This window comes from Jatropha curcas, chromosome 1 (genome assembly GCF_041381405.1).
Source record: "Jatropha curcas cultivar XTBG-Jc1 chromosome 1, XTBG_Jcur_1.0, whole genome shotgun sequence".
NCBI lineage: Eukaryota > Viridiplantae > Streptophyta > Magnoliopsida > Malpighiales > Euphorbiaceae > Jatropha > Jatropha curcas.
The window spans coordinates 20,624,745-20,646,670 of record NC_143151.1 but is presented as its reverse complement, the minus strand read 5'-3'; the positions used below and the strand labels follow the sequence as shown (position 1 = coordinate 20,646,670).

The following is a 21,926-nucleotide window of genomic DNA, read 5'->3' as shown; positions in this document are numbered from 1 at the left end:
AAGTGCTTTTACTGTTAGTTTCAAAATAAGAAATCCTGGAAGAACCTGAGGTGTTGTGTATTTAGTGAATATTTCAGGTCCATTTTTTGTGTACATTATGTATATTTTGCAGAATTTACTATATTTTTTAGGTCCACATTTTCCATGATTTTTTGGAAGGGTTTGCTTCTTTGGTTTATGTCCATTTCATGTCCATTCTCCATGATTTTACCAATATCCAAACTGTATACCGGTAATACTAATTCACAAATTTAAACAATCAAATCAGAGGAAACATTTTATACAATATAAAATTGATTTCATTTAGCAAAAGATTTATCATTACAAACAGGTATAGTTCCATTCAATCTCATACTAGGATATTACATTTTAGCTTCATCCTAACTAAACTAAAATTCATCCTAACACTAACTAGTCTAAGTTTGAAACAAAAATAAACTACACAGCATGTTACTTCAATCACCATTTCAACACAATTATAATGATGGACAAAACAACCCAAACCCATAAAAGTTCTCTCGTTTCTAGCTTCTCTACAACTCAACTTCCATCTCATTTTTGTTCTTCAACAATCCAGGAATAATCCTCTTTGCTGTATTGCACATAACAAGATCAAGCATTTCAAAGAAATCACAACCATTGTTCCGCTCAACCTTCAAATTACAAAAGGTAATTTCAAGAAACAATGAAAGAAGTGAAAACCCTAAAATCAAATTGAAACGACCCGAAAAATCATTTTCAAAAGTTTTACATTTAAAAATCTAAATATTCTAACCAAATATATTATAGGATATTTTTACAATTAAAAATAGTTTTGTGAATTATTTAAATAAATTCTAATAATAAGTACCTTAATTGCTAGATCAAACCCATGAATTAGATTAAAACATTTGAGAAAGAATTGAAAACCACACAAAAATCATGATTTGGACGGAACCCAACCCGAATCAAACCAAACCAAAAATCAAAAACCTAAACAATTCTAGAAACCCTCCCACTATCCCATTTTCAGCGCCGACCTCACTCTCCCCCTCTCCTCCTTTCGTTTTTCCGACCACCAGACCAGCGCCGCGCCTCCTCGCCGTCGCCCTCTCGCCGCAGCAGCTCCGGCCTCTCCTTTCCTTTCGCCCGTTTCCAGCGGCAGTCCCGCTTTCTCTCTCAATTCCAATCGCCGCCCTAGCCGACCAACGCCGACGTCACCTTGTGCCCGCTGCAGCTTCATCGCCGCTTCTCTTCCTCTTCGTCTTCGTTTCTGGTTAGCGCAATGACCACAGGCGAGCTGTGGTTCCTTCTCTTTCGAGCAACGCAGCTGCATCTTCTTCCATCGTCGGCAACCTTGCTCCGGTCCCTCTCTTGTCTTGTCTCGGCCTCGTTAAGCGCAGCAAGAGAAACGTTTGGGCTGTGTTACTCCGGTCGGCACAGCCTTCTCTCTGTTTCTCATTTTTCAGTCAGCGGTAGCCTCTAGTTAGAGGGAGAACTCTTAACTTGTCAAACATTGATTTGAAATTGTCTTTCCGTGGTGGTTTGCAACTGAGTAAGTAATTTCCTGCTCCATTCTTCGTGTTTTATGAATTATTCGACTAAATTGAAGGATTTGAGCCTGTATTATGTTTTCTGTGAAGAGTTTAGATTTTAAAAGTACTGTTTATGTGAATTATTATGGGAGAATTTGATATTATCCTTTAATTGAAAACATGAACTGAAATTACATATAAGGAATAAAGGGTTTATTTAGTTATTGCAAATTTTAGTAAGGAAATCAAGGATTTCTCGATAGGGCAGCATCTAACCTGGCTATTTGTACGAGTTATATTATAATATGAAGAAAATGGTAATGTACAAAATATCTATAATGAGGAATCAATTGATTAATATGTGGAACGTGAGTTTTTGTGAGGATTTGAGAATTCCTACAAACTGGCAGAAATGTGATTGTGATTGGGAGAGAAGTAATTGAAATTCTCCCATCCATCTTCATTCTTACATGTATCATCTTATATTGATAGTAACTTCTTAGATTTAAAAATATTTAGAATTCTAAAGCTGCACCTTACTAGTTATTGAATGGATTGTTATGCTATTGCAAGGCTTGATGAAGTTTCATGTTTATTTTGTAATGGCGGCAAGCTTATGATAAGTCTAATAGGAATTATGAAAACTTCTTAATCATGCAAAGAGTAGTTGATTTAGTATAAGTTTCAAAGAATTTACTTGGGATTTGATAATTATGCTTTTATATAAAGTAAATATGATGATTGTTGGATATTGATGTTGATGTTGATGTTAACGGAGTTTTATAGTTAAAGCTAACCAATTTAATGATATAACGTTTACTTATATTAGTACATATAAAATGTTTTATTTATTTTGATAATTAGCTAAAGAAGCTAATTATATTGAGAAGAAGCAAGAATGCTTGATAATATGCTTAGAGCAAATTGAGGGTTATTTTAATTTGTAAGTTATGGTTGAATGGTGATATTGCTAATGGAGGATGAGGCGTTTGATTTGATTGATTGCCTGACGGATGAGCTGTGTGAATTGAATAAATATATAGTGAATATTTGACATTAGTTTTAACAGGCAAATAGTCCAATTTTTAGGGGAGATGTTGCCGAAATTTCGGTAGAATCTAGTCTAGTTTTAGCAGTTAGATACGTAGATAGTTTATTACGTTAATTCCCTAATTCTTTATTTAAAATTAGTCATTTGTCTGATGCAATTCTTTCCTTGTATTCTTAAATTCTTTAGATCGTCCGGACCGGTCTCCTGCTTCTCCAAGTCAAAATCCGAGATAGAGCACATTCTTTTCTCTATCACTGTGAGTAATAATAAATAGTGCATACTGCCATTTGTGTGCTTATATATATATATATATATTTACCTTATAAAGATAATTTAGCATTTATTTTTACTATATTACTATGTTATTATTAATATATATGATTATGTTTGTATACATTTCCTTACATCTTATTTATATTCTTGTATGTTGCATAATTATTATTGATTTGGTGCATTATACTGGGTGAATTGTTTGATTACTTGTGCTGTGAAATTGTTGTGGTTTGTTTGTGTGGAATTGGGATGAAGTGGGTCACCAAGGGTTTGTGAGGGCGGTCTTCGATACCGTCGGCCATGTATGGAGAGATCGGCGCCCCCGTGTGCATCTGATGATATATGATATGGAAAACCACAGGGTGGCCGCCTATTGGTATGGAAAAGAAAAGAGAGTATAAAAGAAAGGAGAGGGTTGGTTAAGTGAGGATTAGACTGGTTGGCCATGTATGGAGATCGGCTCCCTAGTGCACACGTTTGAAAGGGCAGGCCATGTGGGAGGATGGCTCGTCGGGGGTTTCAGTGGCGCCACTGACTAATTTCCACTTGTTTGATTATTTGAAGGTGAAAGTACTTGTGAGTGCTGATGTTGTGCCATATACTTGACTGGTTGTGTGTTCACTTTAGTATTTCAGGATGCATTTCGTGTGAATGCTTGTGGTATGTATTATTTATTATTATTCACTGAGTTGCAAAACTCACTCTTCTTTTATTGAACTTGTCAGGAAGTAGAATCCCTATCGATCCGGTTAAAGCTCTGCAGTCTTCTTCGCAGGGCTATAAAAGTAGATTTCTAATTTCTGTAACCGTTTAATTTATGTACTGTTATATTTAAGAACTTCACTACTTCTAGTTATTATTGAACTCCGCAGTTGTAGGATCTATGTATCTCCAATCTTGAATTATTAATAGGTATGCTAATCTATGGATGTTCTTATTATTTATTTAAAATACAAATGAATCAGTAGCCCATACTATGAACGAGGAATATTACTAATAGACCCGAACTATGTTCTATTTGTGATGTTTGAGATTGTGCCAGGATAATGAGATCACTTGATATATATATATATATATATATATATATATATATATATATATATATATGAATTAATATGGGCTTTGTAATTTAGACTTACTACAGGCCTCGGGGGCCTTAAGCTTACCTAGGCCTTAGTGTCAGTCCGGCTTATGAATTCGGGTCGTGACACAAATAAAATGGAAAAGCAGAAATACACTCACCAATCAAATCTCGCAAGGAACAAATCTCCTAGGATTCAACTCCGTCTATGATGTTAGAACTGGGCATGCGATTTCACATTTACAAAATCGAAAATCCATCTTTGAGAAGGACAGAAGAAGAGCGTGGGAGAAAGGAAGAAAGGGAGGCGCTGAGAGATGGAATCTTAATTAAGGTTAGTCAAAAAGAGGGGTGTTAGATTGTTGTTTGGAGCAATATTAAAGAAGGGCAAAAGGGACATCTTATCCCTTTTTCCACGTTGGCGTCCTACTTATCAAATTAGTCAGTCGGTCCACGGACATGTAGGCATTTGTGGATCCCAATCAGTCCCATTAGATTTTCTAGTAATCCATGTCATCAGGAGACAACAAAATGAAAAAAATTGCAAGTTCGGACACTCAATTTTCACAATTTTCGATTAAGACACCAAAATAGAAAAAATGACAAGTACATGCATTAAAATTAACATTATCCCTTAATCTAAAGATGGCTACGCCAAATATAAGAGATAAGGAAAATTACTTCAAGATGTGACAGGAATAACTCCGCAGTTACATCTAGAATAGTAAACTTATGCTCTGATACCAACTTTGTTACGATCCAAAATCATGGGCCGCATAGGCACTAGGGCACAAGTAAGCTTACGGCCCCAAGACCTGTAGTAAGGCTAATTCATGTGAATTCATTTCTTTAAACCGACTCTAAGAACAATAAGCCCATATTATGACATTATTAAGTTATACCATCAATTTATATCTTTAGCCTAGCTTTAATATTTTAAATAATTCATAGCTCGGGCCCGAATTTTTTGATATGCAATTCATGTCATTCATGATATAGGCAAATTGGTCCGTTCGTACTCTTGGATAGATAATTAGAAAATCCACAGACCTATCGAACAACACACTAATAAATTTTACATAATAAAATGTAACACAAAACAACCTAATTGCGGAGCTCAGTAAATGTATGTGAATACATTTTTATACACAATACTATATATTTGAATATGATCAAAAAGCTAGAAATTACTGTTATAACTCTGCGGAGAAGGATGCAGAGCTTATCTGAATTAACTAAATGTCTACCTCCTGGGAAAAAAAAATTAAAGGAAAGGAGTGAGTTTTACAAATTAGTAAATAATAATAAATAATGTATAGCCCAAACAATCACGCAAAATGTTTTCGAATTTCACATAATGAACACACAATTAGTCAAGTACGTGTCACAACATCAGCATCTACAAACAATATCACCTTCACATAATCATATCAAGTGGAGATTAGTCAGTAGCGTCACCGAAACCCCCAATAAGCCGTCCTCACACATGACCTGTCCTCTCATACGTGTGCACCAAGGAGTCAATCCCCAATACATGGCCAACTGGTCTAATCCTCACTTGAGCAGTCCTCTCATTATTTTTTTCATTCTCTATTTTCTTTCCATTACCAACAGGAGGCCACCCTATGGTTTTTCACATCATCTATACATGGATGCACACGGGGTCACAATCTCCAATACATGGTCGATGGTATCTGAGACTGCCCTCACAATCCCATGGTGACCCACGTCATTTCCATTTCATATGGAAACAAGGCACATTATTATCACATCACAAGTAATCCAAAGAATTCATTCAATATAATAGATCACATCGATAATCAATACATAACATATGAATATCATTATGGAGTATTAATATATACCATTCATGAATAATGATATTACTATAATATATGTAATCATTTAATAGTTGTATAAATATAATATTAAAATTATAAGGTGGATAATAATGCGAGTGGTTATATTTCAATAAGATGATATTAGTACAAAAAATAAAAGCAAAATATTATGGATATATTTATATAGTATAGCATGATTGGTGCATGTATGCAGATGATAGTATGTACTATTTGTTATTACTCACAGTGATAGAAGAAAGAACAAGCTTTAATTTAGATTTTAACTAGTAGGAGTAATAGAGGAACTTGGACGGTCTAGATAAAACACAAATATAAAGGAAAAACTACATTAGACAGATGACTTTCCTTTAATAAGAAATTAAAGAATTAATCTAATATATAATCGCTTCGACATTTAACTGGTATAACTAATTTAAAATATATTGAAATTTCTGGCAACATTTCTCCTAAAATGAGACTTTCCACTAGTTCAAATATTTACAATTTAATATACTTATCTATTATTACTCACACACCCATCCATCGGGCAATCAACAATTTAAATATCCAACCACTATAAATAGCAATTTTATATTCATCTCTTAGCTAATAAATTCAAATAAATCTTCAATTTGATCTCAGTACACCCTCATATATCATTCTAGATTAGCCAATAAGATTAATACTTCTATTAAATGACTAATAAATAAACATATCTTTTATATAACCTAATACACCATCATCTTAGTTCATATTTTATAATTCTAATTCCAAATTAATTAATACCTATCTAGCAACAAGTTTCCTTTTACTTAAATTACTTTCTATCTCCAAAATAAATCGTACAGTACTGAGTATTTAATTTTCTTTCTCTTTTGGTTCATAGTACTTAATAGCCATTAGCTCAAACTAAATTAAGGAACTAATTTCTCCTTAAAGAACGCGCATATATATATATATATATATATATATATATATATATTGAGATCCAACTTTCTAAAATAATTTAATTATGCTTCTAACTCTTTTTCCTTTCGTTATATATTCCTCAAGATCAAGCATCTATATTACATGTTTTACTTAATTTATCTAAAACTCATACTAAAACTCTATGTTTATCAAAATTCTTAATTAATTTATATGATAGTAACTAAAATTTGCTTTAATTTATTAAAGCCTTCTAATCATAATCAATATTTATGAAATATATTGGAAAATATTCAAAATCAGATTAGCTAGCCACTAAATACCGAAAATTAGCTAATTTTTTGGAAAATTAACCAAAAACAGCCCCAATACCCCAAAATACAGCACTGCTAGTAATAACTTGGCCGAAATCCATGGATATGGTGGTCGACGAAGCTGTCAGCGGCAGGGAAAGGACAAAGTTGACTGGCCTTCGGCTAGTTTCACCGATAAATGGACAAGGACTGATAGGTGTTATTTTTATAGTATTTTTAATATAGTTTTTATTAGGATTTTTAGTATTTTTAATTACTTTAATTAGTTTTTATTTAGTTTTATTTATGTTTTTGTTTAAAGCTTCCTTGAATCATATTTCACATGATCTTGGAAAATTTTGTTGCATTTTTATAGAAAACCAGCTAAAAATATAGAAAAGAGTGTACCAAAAAGGCTGGCATGCCCTGGGCGTGTTATCTAGCACCCCGTACTATGTTCAAGATAAATTCAATAGAGGTTCAGAGTCTAGCACGCCCAAGCCGTGCAAGAGAGCACACCCATGCTACAAGAGGCTATCGATCTCTGAACGTGCTCATCTAAGCACGACCCATGCTGCAACCACCTTAAGGACTTAGAGCCTAGCACACCCAAGCCGTGCCAGATAGCACGCTTGTTCTGAATGCCTGACTTCATATTGGGCCGAAAACAACAACTCTAGCCCGTGCCGCTTGCATGGATTCGCATGAGATGCTTTTCTGATGTGCCAATCAAGTTTAAATCCTATTTAGATGCTAGGAGAGTCCTAATTGGGAAGAAATATAAAGCCTAAACAGTTTCCTATCCCCAAAAGATTTCTTACTCAATAGAGATTCACTTTCTTAAATGAACACGAAGATATTCCAGAAAGTTTATATAAAGAGAGAGACTAGCCATGATCGGGGGTCTGATCCATTCATTGTATATTCCATCTCTTGTTTTGTTTTTTTCTACATAATTTTCTCTCTCTTTAAGACTTCAAGTATTCAAGTTGGTGTCAAGATTCAAGGAAGCCGCTCAAGCCAATCGCTGAGTAGTTTTTATTTCTAAACTCTCTTCTTGTTTTATTTATTCATTTTGATATGAGAATATTTTCAAGTTTAATTGAGTTTTATTTAATTACAATATCGAACTAAATTCATATACTAGGGATTTGATGTAGCTTAATTTCAATTCCAATTTATAATCTTAGATTTGTTTTTCCTTGTCAATGATATAATTTATTATTAAACTTAATGCTTCCAGGCAGAGTTTCTCCCCTGGATTGATTTATTTCATTAATCACTATCGGGAGAAGGGTTTTTGATATGAAAAAGGTAATAAATGACATGAGAATAATAACTTGATGCGGAAGCTATATAGTTTGACTCATGGGGTTTTTCATAAATTAACGACCTTAAGTTATGAATTCACAAACAAACCATAAAACTTAATAATTTAATTCATGTTTGATTGCACTATTGGAAGATAGGTAATTAGACCGGGTTAAAATAGCCATCGGGAGAGCTTGTTTGTGATTTTAGGGTTGTTTCTCCTACTTGAACAATTAAAGTTGATTATCAAACTAATAGAATAAATCGGACAGAATTAAGTGAAGTCAAAATTCCTAGTAGTTTTTAATCCTTGATTTCTTTTCATCAAATTGTCTTGCTTGATTTATTTTTATTCTCTTTTATTTTAATTTAATTTCTTAAGATAATTCTCCTTATTGTCGTTTAAATAATAGTAGGTTAACACCATTTTGGTACTTGGTATACAATCTTCATGGGACGATGCTCTACTCATTCTTTAGTGCTTGTTGTGATTTCGTGCACTTGTGAAAAAGCTTATTAAGGACCATGCTAACGATAGAGGAAATCGCAGCGTTTCTTTGCTGTGTCAGCCGGAAGAGGGAGAGAGAGAGTTTTCAAGTCGTGTCGTCAACGAAGAGTGCAGTGGACTAATCATGCGAAGCTTGCCTGAAAAACCAGAAGGAGAGAGAGGAGTGAGCTGTCGATCGAAATCGCAGCTCCTTTTGCATGCAATGCTGAAACAAAAAAGAAGAGAAAGAGAGAGAGAGAGAGAAAGGAACTAGTGGCGCGATGGTGAGGAGAAGGCGGCGAAGGGACGACGACAACTAGTTCAAGCCAGACGGCTGAGGTAGTGGCTGAAAAATCGGAGAGAAAGTGAGGAGGCAGACTACCTATGAAGCGAGGAAAAAGAAAGAAAGGGAAAAAAAGCTTCTTTACATCATTCTAGGTTTTTCTAGGGTAATTTGGTCCAATTTGAATCTAGTTTGTCCAAATCGAAGGGTTCGATCTGGTTTCCACTTGATTTACAGGTTTTTCATTTGGCTTAAAAATTCTAAATTGAATTACGAGTTTGGTTTAGTAATAACAAAATATTTTCTTTTAAATTTTGTTATATAATCCATTGGTTGGAATTAAAAATTAGTTTTTAAATGAAAAATTTATGAAATTGAATTTTTGAGCTATTTCACTTATATTAATTAGATTTTTATAATATTAAAATAAAATTTCATATGAGATTAATGTGAGTATAATGGTTAATTAATAAAACTGCAGTGTGTATATGCACACTTTAATTCAATTTATATCATTGTTTAAAATTTAAACTGTATGTATATAATTTTACGATATCACTTAATAAATATGTTTCAATACATATAGATAAATAGATATAATAATAAAATATTATATATATTTTTAAGATTAAAATTATCAATTGTTGATCATCTCACACACATATATTCATTTTATTTAAAAATAATTTTAAAAAGTAAAAATTTAAAATCTTTGAAGGATTAATTATATATTTTCATTTGAAAATTTATTTTCAAAAATATTTATACAATCAAATTATACAAACATAATGAAAAGAGAATATTATAAAAAAATATTTTTTTTCTTTTTTTATCTCTCTTCTAAATAAAATATTTTAAATTATAATAAAATCAAATCAAATATTTAAAAAGTAAAATTCAAAAATAAAATATAAAAATTTTGAAATGTTTTTTTTTTTTTTTGAAAATGTAATTCATTAATAGTAATATCAAGAATTACAAATAAACATATAGATCAGACATAGAATTTTACTAGCTAATAGAGTTCGCTAATCTTCTAACGAAATAAAGGAATTCATATCCTTTTAAATAATGAAATTAAAACTAAACAACATAATATTAAATCTTTCCGCTTGGAGTTGACAAAAGATATAAATCTTCATAGCAGCAACTAGTCTGTTGATGATTTGGACGTCAAAATAATGACTATTCTGGATCTTCTATAACTGGATTGTTTTTCCAATAATTTGCAACATATAACGAATACAGATGAGTTTCCGCCGCAATGCGTCGATAGCATCAATGCAGGAACAGGCCGCATTACCAGGCTCCATCGATCGAAGATCCATATCTGTAAATTAAAATCTAAAGTCTCCAACCAAATAAAATCAAATATCATAATTTTGTTTAATAATAAACCCTCACAAGAAGGGACTACCCTCACAAAGAAGGGACAAGAAAAACTCCAAATATGGAGACAACCAACTACAACAAAACAAAAAGACAGATGTGTTATAGGGAAAACAAATCTAAGTTTATTGAAGGAAAAGAAAATTAAAAGCGAAAAAAAGATGAAGGGGAAGAGATAATAGAAAGTAGGAGGTAGGGGCCACTGCTGATAAATAGCGGCAGCTCTAAACTAAAATTAGGATTAAAATTTTGAAATGTCTTATTATCATATATATTTATTAAAAAAATAAATTTAAAAAAATCAAAACTTAAAATTTTGAAATGCTTCATTATATATTTGTATTTATTTAAAAAATAATTTTAATAAATTATATATAATCAACTAATAAAGTATAATTTTCTAACTAATCATGACTAAAGTTATTTTAGGATATGAAAATTCCATCATGGGCGCTATCGAAAATCTCATTATTTCCCCTATTCCCACATTTATATATAATATAGATTATTGATTTGATGCGTAGTTACAACTTTTAAAATTATAATTTTTGTAGGTTGAGATATTTTATAAGTTAAAACATTAACATATTAAAGTAAAAGTTGAAGGTACCACAAACTTATTCACGAATAATGGGATGAATTCATGCATTTCATCATAAGAGCAATAGTGAACACAATAATATTTAGCGCGAGCGGTTGTTGATAGTTGGTAGTTGGTGACTGATAACGGTTAGGCGTGACCACCGTTCGGTTCCAAACTAGAATCGAACCGGTCAAAATCGAAACTGAACCATGGTTAACTGTTCAATGTTCCAAATGGTAATCGAAACCGGCGGTTTAAGGTTCAGTTACGGTTCCTTGTATTTGAAAATTAAAACCGGCGATTCCGGTTTGAAACCATTAAAAAAAAAAAAAGAAAATATCACACTTCACACATGATTTTTAATTGTTAAATTAATTTTATTTTTCATTATTAAATGCAATAACTTTACCATCATCTTAAAATTTATTAATATAAATATAACTTATAAATTATAAGTTGAAAAAGAGAAAAAAAAATTGCTCCTCATTTAAATATTTTTAATTTAAATCTTTTACCCTTTATAATATACTACCTCTGTCCCATTTTATTTGATTGTTATTTTTTTTTTTGAATGTCTCAAAATATTTGCAAAGTTTCTAAATTTAGACATGTAAATAATTATTTTTTCCATAATAACTTTTATAAATTGTTCATTGAATGAAGGGCTTTATGTATTTTAATGAGTTATTAAGGGTAAAGAAGGGCAAAATAATTTTTGTTGAATAAATTCTTAATATACGTATTTTGTCAAATCATGCAAATAAAATGGGATGGAGGGAGTATATTTTTTACATATAAATTAAACAGTATTTATTTAAAATTTATTTTTGACTCTTAAATAAAATAAAGACATTTTTCTCCCTTATAACAGTAAAAAAAGGGCAATTTGAAGGGTATTGTTTGGAACAAAAAATTTATATTGTAATTTTTTTAACTCTTAATTTAGATAGAAAGACGTTTTGCCCCTTTATAACGGTAAAAAAACAGCTATTTGAATGATATATTTTGGAATAAAAAATTCATATTATGATAATTTTTGTTAATTTTTAAATAAAATTAAAGGTCATTTTTATCCTTTATAACGGTAAAAAAAGGAAAATTTGAAGGGTATTTTTATGAATAAAAATTTATATGTTAACTATAAATACCTTAATAATCTTCCTTTCTTTTCACAATATCAATTCTTTTTCTCTAAACTCCATTAAATTTCTCCTATCATTTCTTTTTTCCTAATATAAGTTAAGTATAAGTTCATTTTTTGACATGTCTTTCAATTTAAATTTATAGAAATTAAATACTAGTAAATAATTTTAAATTATGTTTTGTGTAGTTATAATTTTTTAATAAATTTTAAAACTATTAATTTACTCTTGTAGTCTTTTTTTTTTAATTTAATACTATTATTTGTTATTAATTTTCTTATTTAGCTAAAAAATTAAAAAGGTTAAAAAAAGTTATCTAAATTCAGTTCCAAATTGAAACTAGCGGTTTTAAAACCGTCTAAAAGCGATTCTGTTTCGGTTCCACATTTTTTGAAATCGAAACTGGCGGTTTTAGAACCCAAACTGGTAGTTCTGAAACTGTGGTCATACCTAATAGCGGTTACCTGATGTATATTAATGTTTTGTAAAATTTTTAGAATAGTTGTTAAAAATATGAAATGACAATTAAGGGTATAACTACTTTCATATATTATGTACAATCTATGTTTCTTTTAATCTTCAAGGTGAATATATTATTTAATTTTAATTTGTTATATAAATAGAAAATACTAATTAAGCTATTAAGATTACTTTTAGTAGAAATTTATTATTTTTAAATAACAATAAATAAAATGATCAAAACAAATAGTAAGTTTAAAAGTATAATTTTATTAGTATCTATTTTTATAAGGTTAAGAAAGTCCAAGTATAAATAAATATAATTCAGCTATTAACTGATATGCAACTGATTGAAACTTTTATTAGCCGTTAATTGAATTCCTTACCAAACACCTATAAACCTAGTTGTTGGATATGATAACTATTAACTGCATGAATCAATTGAACCAAATGTCATATTAGTTCAGATATTCAAATTAGTTAATGATAGTATCTAATAGTGGTTAATGATAGCGGTTAGCCGATAAATATTGATGTTTGGTAAGATCTCGATAATAGCCTATTAACCATTAAGGATATAATTATTTTATATGTTATGATAAATAATGTTTACTTTTGTAATTTTTAAAGTTAATATTTTTTTTAATTTAGTGTACTATATAAATAAAAATTATTGATTAATTTTAAAAAAAAACAATATCCAGAAGAAAATTATGATGAAATTCAAATATAATATAAATACAAATTCAGTTATCTATTGATAGAAAAAAAAAAACTTCAAAATATAGCATATGAAATTAATTAATTGAAACTTCTATTAGATATCGACTCTTCAAATTTTTACCAAATATGATTGTCAATTTAATTATGCTCAATTTAACTCTAATGGTTTGCAAAGTTACCCTATCCTCTCTAATTCATTCAACATCTGCAGTTTCTGTTGGAATGATCCGATTCCTAATTCCTGGTTATCATCCCTATTAACAAGTCAGATCACCACCAAAAATAATACATTGTATTCTATTTATTCAACAACCACTACAACAAAATCAAGACTATTGTACAAATTTATGAAATATAATTTTAAACAATTGTCTTCTATTCCTTTCTCTTCTACAATATCAGAAGTAATACAGTTCCCAGCTTGCATCTCAATTTACAGCTCCTACATATTCTATCCTAAGCATTTCCTCCCTATCAAAATCATGTACTCTTCTGTGAAATAAAATAATGGAAAGAGAATCAATCAAATAAAGGTACAATTAACCCAGATGTCAAAGTACAAATTGTATAAAACACCTCCACCAACATGGGAATGAAGCACAAAAATTTTGAACCACCATTATCAGGAAACCGATGAACGACCTGACAGAACACAAGCGTTTCAATCTTTTCTGTCTTTTTTTTATCTGAACTTGCAGCCAAATTTGTGAAGACCTCTAAATAATCGGATGAGGGTCTGAGATTCACAAAATGGGAGAGAAACATTGAAAGTCTTCAACTGGAAAGGCCTGAATGAGAAGTGAGTGAATTTATAGGAAACGCAAAGGTGATATTCTTTAACCATTTTTTTCACTTGTTGTGTCTCTTAGGAGAATTCCAAACATCAGGCAAGTATCTTGAAATAAAATATGGACAACCAAAGAAACGAAACAGATTCTTGCAATCTTTTTCTCCAACCTCGTCTCCATGGGAACTTAAGTGGCTTAAGTAAGTTTTTCCCAGATATATGTAACAAAGCTGCTGCCAAAGAAGTACACTTAACCCTATCTCCACAGAAACACTAGAAAAAAACAAATAAACAAGAACAAGCCCTCTTGTGGATAGAAGCAGTGCAGAGCTTAGGAATGCAAAAATAACTTCCTTAAATGTTCTCCAAACGATTTGATTATTCGTCCCGCTTAAATGACCCAAAGCTCTCAATGATAATGGTGGCCATACATGCATAACTGCATATGTTGACATGATTGAAACATATATCATGCTGATGATAGCTGACACTAGGAAGGCAATAAAGTATTGATGATTTGCTGCTCCAACGCAATTTCCAATCTGCACATTGATTTCAAAGCATAGTTGTTATGTTGTTAGAATGTAAGAATGAGTTCAAAAGGCTAGCTAGGGGTGTAAATGAGCCAAACTAGCTCGTGAGCTGTTTGAGCTTAGCTCGAAAAAAGTTCCAAAAAGTTTGGCTCAAATCAATCTTGAGCCCGGCTCGCTTAACAAATGAACTGAGACCGAGCCTAATGATGTTCAACTTGAAAGCTCGTCAAGCCTTATCGAGCTTTTCTATATACACACACACATTTATGTAAATACATATAATATTTATTTTAGGCTTACTCGAACCTCGAGCCTAAAATTTTCAGACTCGTCGAGTTTCGAACCGAGTAGGTTCAACCTTGACTTAGCTTATTGACACCCCTAACACTAGCTATACAAAAAAGTTTAAGGCTCAACAATAATGGAACCATACACAAGAACAAGCCTTTCAACTCTAGCCTAGCAAGGCAATGAAATGGAATATATGACGGAACAAGGGATTCACAACACAAGTCCCCAAGAAGTGAATATGATGCAAAATTTTCACATTACATGATATTGTCAGTGCATGTTAAAAATATAGATGCAACTACTCTCTAGTCAGATTTAACAGTTCTTCTTCAACCTTGATTTTGAATAACGTTTTTAATCCACAACCAGCTTGTGTCAGTCATCTGATCTGACCGAAATGAAATCACAGTTTTGCATTCTCTCATGCTGTACCAAACAGAATCTGTAGAAGATATGAAAATGGAATCCTAATGTACATATAACTAATTTTGAGGTGATAGTGAATGACCCAGGAGTAACCTAGTTGATACCCTCACCTCTTCTCTTAGGAGGATGGTCAAGTTTGGATGTTCCATCCCCAATTATCAATATATATATTTTCAGTGGTGATCATTTGATGATGCAATCTTAGTGTATAAATCCATATGGAATAAATACTAGGCATTTCATCATTACTTTGTGATTAGTTTGATTTAGAAATACTCCCTAAGTTTCTCAAGATTGGGGATCAAGATTAAAGGATTCTAGTTAAGTCCAATTTTGAACTACAAGAATACTGACAGTAAAGGCCCTCACAGAGTTGGGAGTGTCATTCATGTGAACTTGATTATAAGGTGTGTCTACATTTTGTATGCCTGAATGCACACTCCCAAAACGAAAAACAAAAGGCTCAAGAGCATTAAGTAAAGCACAATCATTGAAGGGTCTAAAATGGCCACACAAGGAAATGCTCAAAAATTCTCCATAAACATATCCAGAAGAAGAGAGAGTGAGCGGAAAAAATTTTAATTGCATATTTAACATATATCTGTGCATGAAGTAAAAATTTTGTAAAATTTGAAACACTACTAGGAATCTTCTTTCTTACCATTAAATGCAGCTTTCACAAATTAATCAAGTAAACCTAGATCGGATGTCCAATTGCACACAAACAAGATCCACAAATTTCAAGCAAACCAAAAAAAACGAAGAGTCTACAGCCTACAGTCATCCAATTATTTCAAAATTTATAAGGATAATAAACACTCACAAATGGGCAGTGATGATCCATGTCCAGTATGCACATCCTACATGAGCGGCAGTGATGGGTTCTAGGTGATTTTGGCTTTGAACAATAGTGGCAGAAGGTGTAATTCTCAAGGTAACCTTTTCCTACAACGGGGTAGCTACCCCACTGTATGATAGGTGGTGTTCCAGCACATCTAAAAGCCGCCAGACTAAACATTGAAACAGTAGTTATGGACAAGATAACTGTTATGCATGAGTGGAGAATCCCGCAGAAATTGCTGACAGAGAAAATTACAGGGTACACTGCCCAGACACCGCCACCTGCACTTTCAGAAAATTGGAAAGATAAGATAAGTAAAAACTTTAAGAAAAGTTCAAATGATGCTGAAATAAGTAAGAAGATCTAGTGCAGTTTGCAAACTTTGGTAAAGGTATCTGATTATGAACAAAATTATAACAGCCGCAGCGGTATGAATTTCTTAAAAAGAAGAAGACTTGGATTCTTTGTTAACTAGAAATTTAACATACACACACATAAAACATTTACATGGCTTTAGCCATTGTCATCACAAAAAATTAACAACTTTAAGTTATGTTGCAAAATCGCTTCTTTTACTCTTAGAATTTGAAGAGTGATGAAAACTTTTGTTATAATTGGAGTTCAAAGTTGAAATTTAAGATTGTGAATCCAGGAAACTGCAAATGGAGGGTTTTGGAGGTGAATTTTCACCTGTTTCTGCCAATAAAAGCTGTCAAAAAGGACTGAGAAAAAACCACATCAACCGGATATAATATGGCTCCAAATTGGAGCCGTTGGCTGTAAAAGATGATACACTGACACACAGGTGAAATAGCAAATGCTGATGCATCAAGCAATATCTAAAACCATGAACCAATGCATGCTTCAGAAGCAAAATTGGAATACCATGACTGGAAATCAAAAGAGAACTAAGCTCATTTATGAAACTGAAACTTATAATACCAACCAAAATAATGAAACCTGGGGAGTACAGGAATCACAATCAAACATATCAATATGTTTGCAAAAGCAAAAAATTTATCTCCTGGGTCAGGGAGATAGATTGAGTAACAAATTAAAGATTTGGATTTCTGTTATAGTGGATATAACTTACTGCATGTAGAGGAACTCATAAATTTTCCGTAGTTGATGTTACATAAACAAGATGTCTTTGGTAAATGGTAATTGCCACAGCCTCATTATTAATATAATGACGTTTTGTCTCTTTATTCATCAAAGAGAAACAGAGAAAGAGAGAGATGATGATGATGATGATGCATTGGTAAGTACAAAGGGAAATAATAACATACATATCACAAAAAGCATGAAGCCGACAATGACACATACGAAGCAACGGTCACGCACACGTCTCCACCAAAAGCCGTGATTCTCACATTCTCGTTCATTTTGACTTGTTATTGCTCCACACCAGCCACATTTGAAAACGGGTGAATAAGAAGGTAGAAGAAGGCGAAGTCCACATCCCCAGCATGCTGCCTCATGATCGTCTTCAATGGCTGTTGCCACAAAATGCTCCTGCTGCATATGAATAAGAAAAAACAAATGATGACACATGAAAAACAGCATAAGCTTACTCCTGTCACATATTAGGAAAACAACATTGCATTTCATGGTCTTCAATGGATTGTGCTGTTTCCATCTGTGAAAATTCCATTAGATATTCTCAATTTCTTATGTTTCTTGAATTTTGAGATCCTTATACAAGATATTCTCTAAATATTGGTACAAAATAAACAAATGAAAGACAAAGAAAATACAGGTATATGTATGCACAGATGTCATTTGCATGCCCATCTACCCACCCCCTCTTTCCCTGTTCCCACAACACATGCATACATATGCACACACAGAACACAAGCTTCTTTACTAATGCTAATTATCTAGATGGATAGGTTTACAGAGTATATATAATTGTCATCTATATGACAACATTGCAACACAACTTCTGTTTAATTGAACAAAGAGAATCTGCCTTGCAAAAGGACTAGAAAGAGAGAGAGATAGAGAGAGATTTAAGTGACAGGGGAGGCCTTTTAAGTTATCATAGGGAAAAGAGTGACAGATTTTTGAAGAGCAGAGAAAAGAGAGATAAAAAGCAAAGCAAAGGAAATGAGAGGGATAAATAGAACAATGGTTTTACCAAACTTTGTTGACTGCATTAGACCTGCAGCATATATGGAAGACGATACAGATAACAGGTCCCACGGGTATAAAAGAAGATCATTTCAAACATGATATCAAAAAATTAACCTATAAATGAAACAACTAATTAATTAATCATGTTAGCACCAAGTGAATGTATACAACCAAGATTAGCATCCTTTCCTTTGATGAGACATTCTACGAGGCACCATAGATTACAGTAAAGCAATATGAGTTTTAGCTTCCTTTGAACTACCAGCATTGTTAATTAACAGGTGTTCAATTAAAGTTGCAAGTCCATATGATCCTCTTTCTCTCAATATGCTGTGCTAGCTAGTTCAAGTGGAATAATAAGTGCAAAGATAAAACTCAACCAACAACATAACACTTGTTTCATAAAGAAACTGAGAAGGCGACAATAGGTCATATGTTAGAAGCAATATGAACCAATATACCATAGAGGCATAGTAAAACAGCTCATATTTGAGGATTGAGGATTCCTTCTTTATGTTTGAAATAAGAAACTCCTTGAAGCAGACTGGAATTTACAGCATATTAAAATAAGATCGTGAAGGATCTTATTCTTATTCTACGAGCATAAGCAATTCTTTTCCTGCTAATTTTCAATGAAAGAAACCAAACCATATCCCCCAGTTTGAAAAGAAAATAACAAAGACAAGATATCATTTATGACAGAAAAGGAGCACCCCCAAACTCTTGGAATTCTGGAATGCCTTTGTCTACTATGCCCACATCAAAATAAGAGCATCCAAACTGAAAATTATTTCTTTCTTTATCAACAGTCACTAAACATATAAATGCAACAAACTTGTTTTTTTCAATGAAAAAAGGTTTTTTTACCTCTAAGTAGAATAGATAAACAAAAGAAGAAAATTTTATGCACCCATAAGCCAAGCTACAATGTACTTTAAATGTAAAAACAAAATATTGCACTAACACCATCATAATTCTTTCCAACACTGTGGTTCCACAACTGGATGGAAATTTTTCATGATTTTCTAGTACACCAACAAATCCACAAATGTACTAGTAACTATCAGCAAAAGACAAACAGAAAATCAAGGCTGCAAATATCTAAACAAAGAATTTGACAACTGGCAAGAGCTCAATGTGAGTGTTTCAATATAAGCTGATACATTTTTTCTCACTCAAATCACGTGATAGGTATTCTAAATCATATAAAAACTTAAAAGCTACGAGACCAAACTCTCTCATCAATCATCAAAATTTTATTCAAGTTAGTCAAAATTTTATAAAGATTGTTAATAGAAGTCATAATGAACACCCTTACAGTCTGAATTTGGTTGGTTCTTACATCCCAAGACATATCTACGCTTACCCCTTCAAAATCCACTTTTGAAAGAGAAAATAAAATTATGCTACTGTAATATATCTGTATCTCCATAGGACAGGACCATAATATATCAGACAACAAGTCCTCAAGCTTCAAAATTAAAAAATTGGACTAAAATCAAGGATCCGGAACCCACCTATCCAATTTCAGATTGGATTTTGAAAAAAAGAAGAAGAAAAAAAAAAAAGAAAAACTATAGATTTATGTCATTGCTACTGAACAAATTTTGTGTGCAGAAAATTGTACTTATAAATTTACTCTCTTGATCTTGTTGTTCACTCACAAGTAAGTGTTGGTACGGTATACATTTAATTTAAAAACCATTTCAGTATGCAAGAAATTATTCAGAGAATACAATAATCTCCATATTAACAATTCCTCAAATATCATCCAAAAATTATTGTCATGACACAATTTCAATCAAAAGCAACCAACAAAAATGATTTCACACATATCACCTACCGCTTATCAATAAAAAGAAATTGCTAGCAGTTTCTTTTATTTCTCTCTCTTTTTGGATTCAGTAAAAAAATAAAGAAACCTTTTTTTTTTTTAATTTTATTTGAAAAATTAGTTCATCAACAACAAAACCAAGAAGTAAAAGAAGAAAAACCAAAAAAAAAAAACGATGGATTACTCATGCATGTAAAAATAATTCAAAGAAGAACAAGTAACAATTATATAAAAAAATGAATAAAACTAAAAAGAAAAGAATAAAATAGCAAAATCAGAAATAGTCGATAGCAAGAAGAAGAAGAAAAAAACAATCAGAAAGGACTTGAACTGACCTTGGGCAAGTCAGCCATGTATGCCTTCGTTTTCAGAGACAGACAGCTACAGTAATGGACGGTAGGACACAGAAAAATCGTCTTTCTTTCTATTTATTCTTTCGTTATTGACTCTGTTCTTTTTTTAGCAGTTGTTTCTTCCGTTTGGGCCTGTTGGGTCAGTTCATTTTCCAATAGGGTGAAACGCACCCAGCAATTAACAATTGGAAAGAAGAGGGAATTGGTTACATTTTTTGTATTTTACAATTATTCAAAATAAATAACATCAAACGTACTTTTTAAATTTGATTTAAATATCCATTAATTTTTTAAATATATATTTATATATGTTAATTTGTTACTTTATTTTTTTAACTAGTATTATTCGGATTCGTGATTTTAAAAATGATATTATATTTTTTAATCTATTTAATTATATTAATTTTTGCCCATGTGCGTTGTATAATATTTATATATTTATACTCATTTCAAATAAATGTAATTTAATTTATACATAAGTTTTTATTAATTTTTGTTATAAATTAATTATTTGAACAGTTTATATTATTAAAAAATAAGAATAAAAACAGAACATTTTATGAAATAATAAAATAAAAAATTCAATAATTAAATAGCTTGTTGAGGAAAGAACATATTAATTGTTATTATAATTTGATAACCAGATTTTCATAAAAAAATAAAATTATTTGTCAAGCAATTTAAATTTTCAGATAATTTAATTTAATTAACTTAATCTTTTCATGTATAATATAATATCATAAATTATCTATATTACTAAAAAATAAGAAACCAATATTAACTTCTATATTTTGCAAATTGAAATAATAAACTTTTTATTGTTGCATTAGTTTGAAAGAAAATCTAAAATAATATGTAATTTTATACCAGTGATTTTTCTATTTACAAAATATGAATAACATACTTATTACTAATTTATTATGCATATTGGGAAATCCATTTTCGTGCAATTGAGGTTCAAACTTATTAAGGAAATAACAATACAAATCAATCAAAAAATAATTAAGTAATAAAGTAAATAAACATTTGAAAATAAAAATACAGTAAATAAATAAATGAATAAAGTAAAATTAAGATACCACGTGAGAAAATTTTCTCAAAATGAGGATTCTCTAGACTTGGCTTGTTATATTTTGTTTTTTTTTTAAAAAAAAAAAAAACTTAACAATTCTTAATATTTTTGTAGGAATAAAAAAATAAAAATATAGAAAATTGAAATCTTCTATTTGGAGATGTACTTAATCTTAGCAACTGGATACAAACTGGTCCATTTTTAAATAGGACAACAAAAGAAAACCTTCCATAATATTATCTCGAACGTTATTTTTACGGAAACTTGTTACAACTAACATCCGCAAAAGAGTTTAA

The 21,926-nt window shown here is 31.2% G+C and overlaps 1 protein-coding gene and 1 long non-coding RNA gene across 4 annotated transcripts; one reads left to right on the top strand and one right to left on the bottom strand.

Annotated features, from left to right (window-relative positions):
* The first annotated feature begins 658 nt into the window (after positions 1–658).
* Positions 659–3,815, top strand: LOC105628917 (uncharacterized). The gene is made up of 3 exons (XR_001046580.4): positions 659–1,534; positions 2,752–2,821; positions 3,564–3,815. It is a non-coding gene; the product is annotated as an uncharacterized LOC105628917 (long non-coding RNA).
* Positions 3,816–13,627: 9,812 nt separating this feature from the next.
* Positions 13,628–20,700, bottom strand: LOC105628918 (DHHC-type zinc finger family protein). Of its 3 annotated transcripts, none has more exons than XM_012210404.4 (4): positions 20,541–20,700; positions 17,525–17,753; positions 16,218–16,516; positions 13,628–14,686 (listed from the first exon to the last, which is right to left on the bottom strand). In XM_012210404.4, the coding sequence occupies exons 1-4, from the start codon at positions 20,556–20,558 to the stop codon at positions 14,207–14,209; spliced, it is 1,026 nt and encodes a 341-aa protein (XP_012065794.1). In that variant the 5' UTR covers positions 20,559–20,700; the 3' UTR covers positions 13,628–14,206. The 3 variants fall into 3 exon arrangements, with proteins under 3 accessions (XP_012065794.1, XP_012065795.1, XP_020532935.1); XM_012210405.4 differs by having other exon boundaries at positions 17,525–17,750; positions 20,541–20,693; XM_020677276.3 differs by lacking the exon at positions 20,541–20,700 and having other exon boundaries at positions 17,525–20,380.
* Between the last annotated feature and the right edge of the window lie 1,226 nt (positions 20,701–21,926).